The 13,903-nt window shown below is 40.9% G+C and overlaps 2 protein-coding genes and 1 long non-coding RNA gene across 3 annotated transcripts in view; 1 reads left to right on the top strand and 2 right to left on the bottom strand.

Annotated features, from left to right (window-relative positions):
- Positions 1 to 434: 434 nt before the first annotated feature.
- Positions 435 to 1,679, top strand: LOC124196165. The gene is made up of 4 exons (XM_046590979.1): positions 435 to 465; positions 676 to 699; positions 774 to 977; positions 1,038 to 1,679. Exons 1-4 carry the CDS (start codon positions 435 to 437, stop codon positions 1,616 to 1,618), a joined length of 840 nt encoding a protein of 279 aa, XP_046446935.1. The 3' UTR covers positions 1,619 to 1,679.
- A 1,318-nt stretch (positions 1,680 to 2,997) lies between these two features.
- LOC124195451 lies at positions 2,998 to 3,446 on the bottom strand. The gene is made up of 2 exons (XR_006875197.1): positions 3,306 to 3,446; positions 2,998 to 3,207 (listed from the first exon to the last, which is right to left on the bottom strand). It is a non-coding gene; the product is annotated as an uncharacterized LOC124195451 (long non-coding RNA).
- A 2,551-nt stretch (positions 3,447 to 5,997) lies between these two features.
- Positions 5,998 to 13,903, bottom strand: part of LOC124195327 (protein dead ringer-like) — a 39,131-nt gene continuing 31,225 nt past the window's right edge. Inside the window, exons 6-9 of the mRNA XM_046589675.1 lie at positions 12,407 to 12,735; positions 9,140 to 9,444; positions 8,789 to 9,044; positions 5,998 to 8,502 (exon numbers count right to left, since the gene is read on the bottom strand). Coding sequence (XP_046445631.1) covers positions 8,357 to 8,502; positions 8,789 to 9,044; positions 9,140 to 9,444; positions 12,407 to 12,735 — 1,036 coding nt within the window. The 3' untranslated portion in view covers positions 5,998 to 8,356. The remainder of the gene's footprint in view (positions 8,503 to 8,788; positions 9,045 to 9,139; positions 9,445 to 12,406; positions 12,736 to 13,903) is intronic.

The following is a 13,903-nucleotide window of genomic DNA, read 5'->3' as shown; positions in this document are numbered from 1 at the left end:
ATATTGAATATTTTTTTATATATATTGACTTTTTTTTGGGTTTTATATTGACTTTTTTTGCTTTTTATATCAACTTTTTGTTTTTTATATTAATTACACTCTTTTTGGTTTTTATATAATACTTTTTTCAGTTTTATATTGAATTTGTTTTTTATATATTCTTTTCTGTTTTATATAATGATATTTTGAAAATCATTATTATATTGAAAAAGTGGCGGTTTTGGGCCTCCACATGGTTGTAGATATAATGGTTCCCACTGTCTGTGTTATAAGGTCCCATAAGAAAAAAATTGAAAGTTCTCCGTCAATGATCTTTCCTCAGGGCATGGTTACTACGAAAGTGCTGCCATCTGCCCACACAATCTCTAACTGAATGGCTTACTGCAGAAACGAAGAATTCACGTTTTAATGGCGGAAATGCAGATTAATGAAAAATGACACGCAAACCATGTTTCTTTTTTAATTGTAAATCTTCTTATAACAAAGAAAATGAAAGTCTTGCGTTTTTCCATCCACCGAAGTTGTGTCTAAATTCCTGGCAGGAAATTATTAAAAAGCCAGGACTCACTTGCCAGTCCAGAATTTGCAGTATTCATTTTGAAGAGAACGACATACTCAAAGGGAGAGAAATTCAAGGCGTGTTTTACAGTTATCCGAAATGAAAATTAAAATCAGGTGCTCGGCCCAGTAAATTGCTAGGTATTCTCAAATTTTAATTATTCATGACAATGTTAAGTTATACTAATACTGCTAATTCTGTATGTTTCTAACAGGAAATGATGTCAGCGTACTCGAAAGACCTGCTGCAAAGAAGTATGTTCACAGTGATAGGTTTAAGTCACCATATCGAAATATAACAGCAAAGTCTAAAGCTGCTAATCCTAAGCTGCAGTTGGACAATCAATCATTTTTGTCGAATAACAACACCAATGTATTGATCCCATCACATGCAAAGAAGTCAACGTCAAATAGCATAGGTAAATTAAAAACTAAGTGTAATAAGATATTTTTTAAAAACATGACATGTTATGTTACAGCTATACACCAACTTGACGCTGAAAAAGGAAAAGTAAATGATATGGAAGCAGCTGAACCTGTGGCATTACCATGTGTAACAACAGAAGACATGTTCCAGGAACCTACTACTGAAACACTCCTACACATTCCACCTGAAAAAGAACTACAATCTGAATCTGAATCTCAATTGAGAGTAGAATTTGAACCAAACGATATAGAAGCAGCTGAACCTGTGGCTGATTTGCCAGACGATTTCACTGCAAAGCAGTACACAGCTTTTCGCAATAGAGGAGGACTAATTTTTGTTACAATCCCAGTCTTTCAATCAATACGGGAAGTGGAAAAGATTATTTCGTCTCAATTTGAAGATGACGGTCATTATTTAGTGAGAGATAGTTACGAAATTTGTATGTCAAAAATCAAAGTACTCAATCTTTGTCCTTTTTTTTGTGACACACACCGTGCTGACTCGTATCCTTATTTAATAATGGAATTCGTACAAGTTATATATCATTTTGAATCAAAGCGTTTTCAAGAACGTAATTTGGCAGAAGTTGATAGTAACGTGCGACAAAATTTCAAGATGGCAAAACTTGCTTAATTTTTTTTTTCTAAATGTAAATTGTATGTATGTTAATACACATTACAAGTTATAAATTGAACCAATGAAATCTATTGTTATCATCTGAAATTAATCTTAATTAGAAAATCGTCAATCAATCTGTTTAACGGATGCGCAAAGCCGCAAAGTACGCATAGCTCTGATTTGTTTACGAGGGACTTAGAAAATTTCTGTGTTGTTTCAGTGTAAGCTTCCACCCTTCCAACACCAGGTCGCGGGGCTGTCGCAGTAACCAAAGATCACAAAAAAATCAGCTGCCTTATGGGACCTTATAACACAGACAGTGGGAACCATTATATCTACAACCATGGGCCTCCATAGTTTTGGGCTTCCATACTGTCTAGCTGACAATTCAGTCTGTTTTTGTTGGACAAAATGTGAACTGTTGAAGATAGAGGGCAGCAATTGCCTCTTCACGAATCACGATCTTTTTTATTATTTTTTCATTCTTTATAATTTATATTATATTAATTTTTAAAATCCATCTTACACATCGTGATAGTTCACTCACGTATTACTCCCCCCCCCAAAAAAAACTATGATATTAGAATGTCCATGTCATAGCGTTTTTATTCTATTGAAATTATGTACATTCCAATCCATCGTATATTAATCAAGGTAATGTGTCGTTCCTGTATACGAGTCCCGTCTTCTAACGAATATAAACGTGAGCAATTTAGTGTCCCCTCACACCCGAAACACCTATAGATATGACAAACCAGTGACAAACCTATACAGATGTTTTATTTTCTAATACAAGCAACTTCAGAACTCATTCAGAATATGAAATATCCTATTTTCAATTTTGTATTGTCTGAACAAAAAATCGAATCAAACTCAAACTTGCAACTAAAATCTGAGCATCCTTAAAAATAATAAAGAACAAGGTCCCTTCTATGTTCCTTTTTACATCATCAGATGAGCCTACTTAGTACTTATTACTAAAAAACTAGTAACTAATAACTTGCATCACATTTACCTTCTAAAATTTAAGAATTGTTCTCTTTTTTCCAACTTTTATTCATAATCTACAAATTTTCCATTCATACAGCTGAAACTGCCAACATTTCATTATTCTTCAAATTTACCGTTGTAGAAAGGCAAATATTGTAACACGAGCTTCCAGTCAGTTAAGTACAAGCCAAGTGCAGCAGCAGCAGATCCATAGCCTACTGCTGACGGAATCCTATTTTAATTACAATGATTTAATACAACTGTTATATTTAAAAAAACATAAGTTACAAAGACTTACATAGCTTTTAGGGAAGTGATAGTAATAGGAGGTCCACTTGGACCGTGACCATGAGATGCTAGACGGCGGCTTTGGATGATTATACTTTTAACACGAAGCATGTCTATAAAATATAAAATATTATTTTTATTAAGCCAAAATTTGGTGAGACTAGCAGTCTCATACAACTGAATAAAAAAGTTAATAACACCGATAACATCTCACCTGATAGCGACTGTGACTGTGACTGTGACTGTGACCAGTTACAACTTACAAGTTTTTCAATCAGCTGTTCTGAAGAAAGCAAAATGGCGGCTATGCTACAGCAATACAAAATCTAAAAAAAGCAAATGGCATTGTCAAAATCACAAATCTGTTACAAATGTCAAATCAAATCAAAACTAAATTTTATTAGAGAATTTTCAAATTACGCACTCATAAATTTATTTCGTTTGTTTCTCAATTTGATTGAGCTCTCGCTCTAATTGGGATTTTTTTCTGAAAGCTAAAACTTCTGGATCTGTATTCATGTATCGTTGCATCGTCGGTCCCCAAATATATGAACCCGCTGCTACTCCTATAAATAAATAGTAATTAATTGTCTTCCTTTAACATTATAAATAAAAACGCAACAGCAGTTTTGAAATGTATAGATATCAAATAACTGAAAAATGACATTCAGTCGTCAGCATGCGACAAGAATTTGCCAGAGGTAAACAATTATCGAAGACGAGGAAATACTTGCCAATCAAAAGAACTACTCCCACCGTAACGGGACCGTATGGACCTCTAGGTTTGCGAATTAACATATCAAATTTCGGAAAGAAAGTGCAATAATTCTTTGTTGAACTTGTTTGAAGACAATTTTTTTCTTTTACTACTTCCACGGGAGACGCTCTTTTAAGTCGTCGTCTGTAGAAGTGAAGATGATGTTGGGAATATGGTATGACGTTCACGTTTTAATCCTAGATGACACTACTTTCTTGGATTTCCGAAAAATTATTTGTAATGATCAAGTTAGTAACTTACAACTATTTCGATGTAATTCAGTACGGAAGAGCATAACCACGATTACATGGCTTTGAACGATACGCGAGAAACATTTTTAAAAGTTTCTATTAATCGTTGCATTAATCAGAAACCATTATTGGGTTACCTATAAAAATTAAAAAAAAAAAAAAAATCGCTGAGTTAGACAATATTTCATGTAATACATCCTTTAACTGTCAGCCATTTTTAGCGGGATAGTGGGTCGATCAATCTTGACGAATAGATGAAGGATGAAAACCAGAAAAAATATAGATTATATTTTGAGGACCATGGATGAGAGTAAATTTTAACACTACTATGTAAAAATTAAATACTTTGTGATCCAACGGAACACTTGATGCTTACACAAAGTTTTAGAGTGGCTTTATATTATTCGTTTTAAAGTTGACCAAGTAAATAATTTATTTTGAAAAACTTGTTTGTAGTGTAGCTCTCTCGGTCAAAACATTTTTGCCGAGTTCTCAGTGTTTTAAAATATTTTCACTAAGTTGACATTTGGTGGTCAGGTAAAACGGCCGAGCAGTGTCATGAGTTCATTGCAAGTAATTTAACTGTTTGCTGTCCATCCATTGGCGATCGAGCAAGATACCTTCTATGTGTTTGTACATTTGAACTGGTCGAGTCTTTATCTGTGAAATGCTTCAAAATCCTCCAAGGGGAAACAGTACGTGGAGTGTTGACTCTCGATGTCGCGGACGAGACCTTCCAAAGGGAGGCGAAACCCCCAAGTCGTCACCGTTGCCGCTTCAGAGCAAACACGGGGGGAACGAAAAACCAGAGCGGATAGATTCTAGTTCCCAGTCCGGGTCATATACATACCGTCCACACAAACTTATTTAAATAAGGAAAGACTTTTTGTTGGGTTAGTCTGAAGGAATAGGAACGGTTGGCGCTCATGTTGGATTATTTTCCGTCGACTCGAACAAGAGAAACGCTGGAAATAAATAAAGAGGACTTACTCCCTTCTTCGATGCGAGACCAGTCGAATATTAGTCGATTGCCGGCCCTACACGTGGCCCCGCAACACAAATAAGCGACGACCTCATCTGCCGAGGTAGAAAACGTTGGAGATGGAAGTTTGTTTTGATTTATCTAATCTTCCGGTACTGTTCAGACGATACCGACCGTCTACCCGGGCAAAACAACGCCAGCATGATATTGTGTCTCGCTTTATTGACTCGGCAACAACTTTTTAGGCTGCGTTGCGGGTTTCGTTTCTTTTTCTTTTCTGCTCTCTTTGGCTCGCCATTTCGCCTTCATTTTATTGCCACTCAAATCATACTCGATAGAGAAGAACAACCAGGCTTTCTTAGCTATCAGCATTTTATTTCGCAGTGAAAGAATATCACGGCCAGCTGTCGTCGTCTCTCCATGCTTCGCATTGTAAAAATAAATTAAATCACGTTTATCGGCTGTCATTCGGCCAGGACAATGACTTTGTCCCCATGCGCATGAATGGCAGTGGTTCCTGGATCCGCCAGTTGTGTTCCAGGTGTGTAATTATCTCTTCTCGTGATACGCAGGCACAGTATGATTTAAATCGGAAAACGGAAATAGTGCTGCCGCAGAACATCATCTCTGGATGATCCAGCAGCAGTAAGGAATTAAAAACCTGAAATTCGTGTAGAATTGGCAGTTCATCAACAATTCTACACGGAGTAAATACATCTCAGCTGCCAGCGTCTAAGAATACGACTGTCCGTGTTGTGCGTGCGGCTAACTGTTGGAGATGGATATCTCGTGATTCCCAGGCAAATGGTGTCAAGTGACAGGTGAACATCAAAAGGGACGAGCCGACAGGGCAGCCTCCAGGCCAAGCTGACAATGAATGACTCATTCAGATTGCTAATAAGTTTGTCGAGATCACCACCGGCTTCACTTTATAATCAACCAAGCCTGAAAACAGTCGACAAAACAATTGTCTGACAAAAAAAAATCAAGTCATGAGGAACGAAATCATAATGGCGTGATGAACCGCTAAAACGGTCATTTCCCCCTTCAAGATGTTGCGTGAGAGATGCCGTTCGGCGGTAAAAACCAAAAAAACCAAAAGAGTAAAAGATAAAAGAAAATGTCATTTTTTAAAGGTTTTTCTGTTGTATTTATTATACACACTTGGAGAGTAGAAACAGCCTATAAGAATACGTGATTGACGGTGGAAAAAAAAATCAAACAAACAAGAGAAGCCATAGTTCAGATACGCTTTAACATATTCGCAAACCCACACACGCGCGCACACACACACACACAGGAACAAACACACACACAAACGCACTGGAACAGAAATGGTAGAGAACGTCATCATCGAAAACTAATAAAAATATGGTAAAACTAAAGTGAGGGGAAAGATGGGGGAGGTCGATTAGAATTCGCACACAAGAAACTACTGGCAAACAATTGTGAAATGGATTTTTTCTGAATACAACAAAAAAAAGGCACTTGGAGATTTTCGTTTGATCGTGGCCAGTCGAAATGATTCTTGTGTGTGAAACTATTCAGTCGTTGAGAAGAAACCGTAATGTCACGTAGTAATGACGTGATTTTTTTTATTTTTCATTTTTTCAAAATAATGGCGCCTTATTTGGATATGAATAATAATAATAATAATACTAATAATTGAAAGAGAGAGAGAGAAAAAAAAGGTAGACACGCACACAATTTCAGTTGTCACTGAAAACCACCCGGATTCACTGAAAAAAGGGTCATGGGGTGGAAAATGTGAATAAAACGAACGAGGACGTCGTTTACCGAGAAAATGAAAATGAAAATGAAAAAAACGGGAGAGAGAGAAAAAAATACCGCACATATTCAGAAGACAAAAGAAAATAGATCATGACAAATAGAAACAACTGACGAACGAGCTGCTTCGCTCGAAAATGGGAACATTGTGAAGACCGTAAACAAAACAAGAGAAGAAAAAAAAACTATTGATAACGATTTCCAGTTAAAAAGGACAAAAAAACCACTAACGGTCTCTAAGAAATTGCTATACTCGACGAAGGCAAACATTGAAGGAGAGAGCTTTGGGTAGTGAGGGGATATGTTTCCGGCCGAAGTAGATAGGCAAATGGTTGGGGGGTGGAGTGGGTGGTGGTGGTAGTGGGGGGAGGGATTGTGTGTGGAGGGGGTCTAGTTTACAAATACGCACCCATCTTCTGCCGGGATTGTTTCCGTCAGAACAAAAAAAGGGTGGAAGGTAACGCACAAAAATCGTAGATTCGCCCCTCTCCCGTAATGTGATCAATTCGTCATCGACATAGTTTGTATTTTTATTGTTCATTAGTTTGATTGCTATTTATTTTTTAATTCATACCATTTTTTTTTCGAAACCCAAATTTTGTAAAAAAAGAAAGTCAGTCCCTGAGATCTACGACCTTAATATAAATTTCAATTAACTTTTCTTTGTTTCTTTCTTATGAATCCCCCCATTTCCACGCGTCATGTTTGAAGAGAAGAATAATAAGGCTTTGAAGATGAATGAAATCGGGATCAGAGTTTAACTAACAGGGGGTAAAGGGGGGTAGAGAGGGGGGCGGCGGCTGGAACTATCTCCGTACACACTCTCGATCTAGTATTTTGATTTTTTTAAAAACATTGCACTGCAGAGCCCTGCTACGGCCATCATGTTTGATCTGCTCTGACGACGCTAAATAAACCGTGAATGAACAAGACACACGCTAAACACAATTGGGATTCCACTCGACAGTGATGATGCGCAACTTGTGACATTTTGCCGCGATGAACGGATTGAATCGACACTCGACACAAAAAGACACGAAGAGAATTTGAAAGTCAGAGAGGGAAAAAAATAGAACTTCATTTCGTTGTTTTTTTGTTTCTTTTTTTGTTTTGTTTTTTAACTTGTTTGAGGCAAGGGCAAATGATGATGAGACACCATCATCATCACGATCGCGGTCGACATCTGAAACTAGTTTGAATCGTGTCAGAGTAGGTGGGAAACGGTTTCCGTCTGGTTCGAACGATGAAGACATTCGACTTGATTACACCCAACGTGAAGGCGACAAAAGAAAATAAAAATAAAACAAAAACAAAAAAAAAAATAAGTGAATACCCAACAGATCTACACTCGTCATAATGAAATTGCTGACTCTTTGCTGAAGTATGAAAATTGGGTCGCCGGACAACAAACCAAAGTAATACGATAGAAGTGATGGTGTCGGGGGGCGGGGGAGGACAAGGAGAAAAGAGAACGTACGGCTATTAATAAGGGCCGGCAAAATATTTGTTCATGTTGTCTTCGGCAATGGATTTTGTTTCGGTCAATCTGGGATTGTGTGAATTGAACGGACACGATTGATAGTTTGAACACACACACACAGTCACACACGCACACACACACATATTGGGAGAAATAGAGAACGAGAGATAAAGGCTTAGTGAAGGCTGAAGGGCGATGTGTGTGATGAGGCACAGTCTTAGGCTAATCGACCTCGCGCCGGTGTCAGTGCGGCGGTGGCGGCAGCAGCGGCGGCCGCCGCCTGGGCGAACAGGACGCCTTGATAAACGATGCCGTTGATCTCCATACTGACCACAAGAGAATTGTCATTTGTGCGGGTGTCACCTGTGCCAAGAGAAAAGACATTTTTTTTTTAAATGTGTCCTTCACAACCATCAGGCAGGAAGCTATATTCAACTATTCAGTGGAAATTTAAATTGTCAAACGGCAAACCCCCCATTTAATAATTATTATTCGCCGTTAGAGTTGCGCTGGCAACAACGACTTTGTCAAAACAAAACAAAAAAGTTATCTTCTTATTTATTTTTTTATTTTTTAACAGCCCAATTTCCCACCATTTTTCTTTTCCCTTGCAAGCCACATTTCTTAAGCTATATCCATGGCTACATACCTCTGCTGGTAATTTTGATGTTTGCTCCGGGCAGTCCAATGGGCGTCATTCGCATGTTGAGACTGACGTCATCATCGAGAAGAAGGCGCTTATTGGCCGGGGGCCCATCCTGCATGAGCGACTCTTCCTTGATGCGGATTGAAGACTGCGAACGGTCCTCGTGAATTTCATAACTGCGATCGCGATCCCGTTTCTCGCGCTCCTCCTCCTTCCGCTCGCGTCGGCTCTTGTTTCCGCCAGATTCGCGATCCTTGTCCTGTTTATCATCAACAATTTCCATTGAAAGAAAAGAGAAAAACGTTAGCCAACACAAATCAACAGCTGGAAAAGTGTGAAAAAGATAAGGCGGACCTTGTTCTCCTTGTTGAGTTCGAGGGCGCGGGCAGCGGCAGCGGCGGCGGCAGCGGCCTGAGCGGCAGCGTGCTGCTCGGCGGCCAGGTTGAGAGCTTCCGTCTGAGGTGGCTGGGATCCCGACGATCCTGTTCCGGCAGTGGCGGCTGTTTGGGGTAGGAAACGAGAGGCGGCGGCCATGGCGGCGGCCATATCGCCGCCTACGTCACCGCCCAAACTGTTGTAAATGTTCCACAGGTGGATGCGTGACATATTCAACTCAGCCAGGGCTTCATGTGGCGATTGACTGGGCGGCGAATCCGATCCTAAGTCAAAAGTTATGACAGCGATATTAGAAATACGCCAGAATCGTAATCATAATCATAAAAATATTTCAAAATAAAAAGAACATTTCAAAAAATGTTGAACGCATCGGTCAGATTTCCTCCCATCATTCAAAACGACCGAGACCGTGAAACGGGCAATTATAATAGCCCACCATATGGCTCTCTCTCTCTTGTTCTTTTTCTTTTTTAACTGCAAGCGCAAGTCACTGGCTAAAAACAAACGCAACTCTACCGGGACTTGGTGGAAAAAAATAAAATAAACTTATCACGAGCTATTACTCGGCTTGATAGTTGTCCGCATTTCTTAATAAATAGACGCTATCCTATTGCTGGCTGGGATCGCTGTCGGGAATGCCGAGGCGGACACTGGTGGCCAGTCGTCTATCTCGTCACGCCACATCATTCACAGCAGTGCAGTTGCACCAGAGTGCGGCTTCCTGGTTGCGGTAGTCGTTTGAAAATCGAGAGAGAGAGAGAAAGAGAGAAAAATAGAAAGAAGAGAAGCGGCCGAGGAGAGAGAGCATTATATCAGCATAAAAGTGTGTAGAGGCATGTGTGTGTGTGTGTATGCCCAGTTATCAAGTCGACGAGGAATAGAGCCGTAATTGTCTGGTTGAGCTCCGTCGATTTGGTATCCGGCCCGGTCCCAAGCTACGACGATACAGGAAAAAGGTCTATTGAAATAAACGAGTAGACGACCCAGTCGACTTTTTTTTTTCTTTTTTCTTTTTGTTGAGTTTGTTGAAGAGAAAAGAATAATAAATTTGAAGGAAAAAAAAAGGATAGGGGGGGGGGGGGAAATAGTAGGAGAAAAAGTGTTGGGTCGTTTCCATTATAAACGGGCGTTTCGGCTGGGAATGTAAATCGGCGGCTGCAAGTGTGTGCAGTGTGTAGTGTGTGTTGTGCTGTTGGCCTGCTGGGTCGAGTATTGGTATTCCGCGCATGGTGAAGAGCAGTCATAACCATTGTAATTAACGGATAATGACAGTCGTAAATCAGGCGTGAGCAAGGATTGTTGGAAAAGAGTCAGAAAAGTAAAAGACGAGAGAGAGAGAGAGAATGATAGAGAGGGGGGGCCCCCGTTATTACACTGAAAAAAAAAATAAACTTGGACTTCGATACTCTTTTTCCCACCACACGTGGATAGCCTTCAACAGTCTGCATATTAACCAACAATCTACGGCCAGTGCCAGTCCGTCTCTCTCTCTCCCCGTTCGAAAGAAAAAAAAAGGCCATAAATTTCGCGCCGCGATCCTCGTCAACGAGTTCCACGTAACGTCTCGGTGCGCATATCGCAATGCCCAGCGCTCTGCCCACCTGAATCCATCGAATGTCGGCGGTGGTGTCGTCCCGACCCGTTTGCCCCGGTCAAGTCTCTTGACGGGTGGCAAGTGGTCGCGGTGCCATTGCCAGAGTCAAGTGCATAAATTGAATCGTAAATCATTCAAAAATGATCGTTACTTTCCCAGCCAGAGAAATAAAGCCCAAAACAGCTTCAAAAAAGAAAGAAAGAAAGAAAGAAGTGGTCATTCCTGGAAGGTGCGTGCTCTGATCACGTGAGTAGGCTCATAAATATCTACAGTCACTCAACAAGTGAGAGAGGGAGAGAGAGAGATGTGGAGGGAAAAAGGGGGGGGGGACACACACAAAGTCAAAACGAATCGGATATAAATGATCCAACTTGTGATTTGTGGGACTCGGCTTGTCTGGCACTTTTTTCTTTCTTTCTCTTTTCAACTCAAAAACGAACAAATGCCATTTCGGCATTGCCGGTGGTTTGTCGTCCCTCCACCACGTCCTTCCACCACCACGTTCAATTGCCATTGAACGGAGAAAACGGCCAGGGCCGGTATTTTTTTTTTCTTCTTCTTATTTCTTATTTTAACGGCTACACTAGCCCCCAAGACTATTTCTATGTTCTGTGTGTGTGTCTGTGTGTGTGCATCTATTGCAACTATCTCCGCGTTGGACGTCTGTATACGTCCCTGCCGTGAATATCTATAGCCCGTAGTTACTTGAAATATGTCTTTGTACACATTTCGGTAATAAACATACTGTGTTGGGGATTAGGGGGACGAGTGAACGGGCTGATTGCGCGACCGCTTCCCACATAACGGCCCAGCACCGTAATTACTCTCAAATTATTCAAAAAGGAGAAGAAAAAAAACCCCTTCGTCTCTTGTGTTCTCTCCCGCCTTTTTCTTATTCCGTCCTTCTTCTTCTTCTTCTTCTTCTTTATTTGTTATGTCTCAAAAGAGGTGGCCGTAACACAGAGGACCACGGCCATTTTGATATCATGAAAAAAACAAGGGAGAATAGAAAGCGAGACGGACAACAGAAAGGCAAAAAAAAGAAGAAGAAGAAGAAACGAATAAGAGAAAGAGAGATGGATAATGAGGCTCATGTAAATCATCGCATAAATAAGTAGTATGTAGGAGAAAAATAAGAATAAGAAAGAAAAAAAAGAGTTGGGGCGCGCTGTTGATACGCATGAAATGGTCGTGGTGGCTACTATAACTGACGCCGACTCTATTTACTCCCGTGCACTTGTGTATGTGTGTGTTGGCCATAAGCCGATGAAAAATGTTGGGAGCCGGGCGCTGCTGCATCGAGACGCGCGGTCATTCCCACCGAGAAGCGGCGGGGCCCTTCCATTTTCGCTTCTTCCCGTTCCGTCATTAACCGATCATTTCAAAACGTTTCGCTCGTTTCCATTCTCTTATTTTTTTTCTTTTCTTTCCTTTTCTTTCATCACGATCATTAGATGCCATTCGAAATGACTTTCAAAGGTCCCACAAAGTTACACACAAAATCTGATCTCTCTTAGTCGTTCGGAGCCATTCATCAGCCGGACCAGGCCGTGATCACCAGTCCAAACTTTGTCGGCCAGCTCCACAAAAGAAAAGTGAATGAAATCGTTTTGGCAGCAACGATGACTTACCTGGTCGGTGGTGGTGTCCGTTTCCGTTGAGGGCGGACGGACGAGAGACGAGACTGAGCGGCGACATGTGCGACATGTGCGAAGCGAGAGCGCTAAGCGAGGCCGCGTGCTGGGCAGCGCCCGACACGCTCCCGCCGCCACCTCCGCCATTCGATCCGCCGCCACCGCCGCCGCCGCCGCCTCCGTTGCCGCGTGGCACCAAGTCGGCGTAAGCGCCGTAGCTGGAACGCCGGCCCTCTCGCCGATTCCCGTCGATGGCCGCCTGCAACTCGTTGGGCGAGCTGTACTTTTCCTTCTCGCACTCGTACGGATACAGATACTTCATGTACCTGTTGATTGCAAAAAGAAAAAAAAAGAAAAAAGAATTAGAAACAAACGGCCAAAAATTGAAAATTGAAAATTGAAAAAACAATTGAAAATTGAATCAGACATTCAAAAAGGGGCCAGCAAGTAGTAAGTAGAGTGGGCAAAGATGAAGACGTTAAACAAAAAAAAAGAGAGTCCCGAAATGTTGTTGAACGTGAAGCGACGCCCAGAAAATGGGGTGTGGGGTGGAAACGGGAGAAGAGGAGAAGCCGGTGCTGGACGTGCGATTCCTTTGGGCTCTCCACACTCTCGGGTCCGTCTGAGCTGCTGCTGCTGCTGGTGGTGCAACTGCCTCCCAACAGGCCATCAAAGGTAATAATGAACTGACGAAGCACGTAATGGTTTACGCGGCGCCCAAGATATATTGTTATTGGCGCCAGGTCGTTTGCAGCCCAGCAGCACATGACAGCGCGCGTGGAAAATTCAAATATCGCAACGCTCTTTTTCTTCTTCTTCTTCTTCTTCTACTTCATACCTTTTTCTTTCTTTTTTCTTTTCAAACCCACGGGAATATAAGAGAGAGAGAAAAAAAGGATATAAATCTACATATTGGGAAGAGGAGGAGAAAGGAGAATAATAATAAAAAAAAAGTATATCTAGAGAGAGAGAGAGAGAGAGAGAGAGAGAGACCTTGTCTCTGTTGAAATGATGTGCTATTTATCTTGACTAGTGCCGGTCTATAATTGACCTTCCCACCGCTAGTCTTTTGTTTCCCTCGTCTGCTCGTCTGTCTCTCCCTTTCTTTTTCTTATTCTCTCCTTCTGACCTTTTTCTATCTATCTATATATGTATACACATGCAGACATATAGATAGATATATATACATACACACACGATATATATACCATCATCAAATATCTACCAAGAGGGCGGAGTAGGAGTTCAGAAGGAAGGGGACAATCTAATGTTTTCCAAAGGAGGGGGTGGTTATTTTTTGGGGTTCCGCTCAGGCGGATGGATGGATGGATGGGTTGCTTTTTGGTAAGCTTTGGCCAATCGTTTGAAATGTGTATAGACTCGGTGGAAAAATCGTATGAAAAAAAGAAGAAGAAAAAATACTTGTGATGGCCTGTTATTTAAATGTGACCACCCCGAAATGGTCTTTTCTTCTTCTCCGACTGTCTGTTTAAT

Source organism: Daphnia pulex, chromosome 6 (genome assembly GCF_021134715.1).
Source record: "Daphnia pulex isolate KAP4 chromosome 6, ASM2113471v1".
NCBI lineage: Eukaryota > Metazoa > Arthropoda > Branchiopoda > Diplostraca > Daphniidae > Daphnia > Daphnia pulex.
This window is presented reverse-complemented; position numbering and strand designations above follow the sequence as displayed.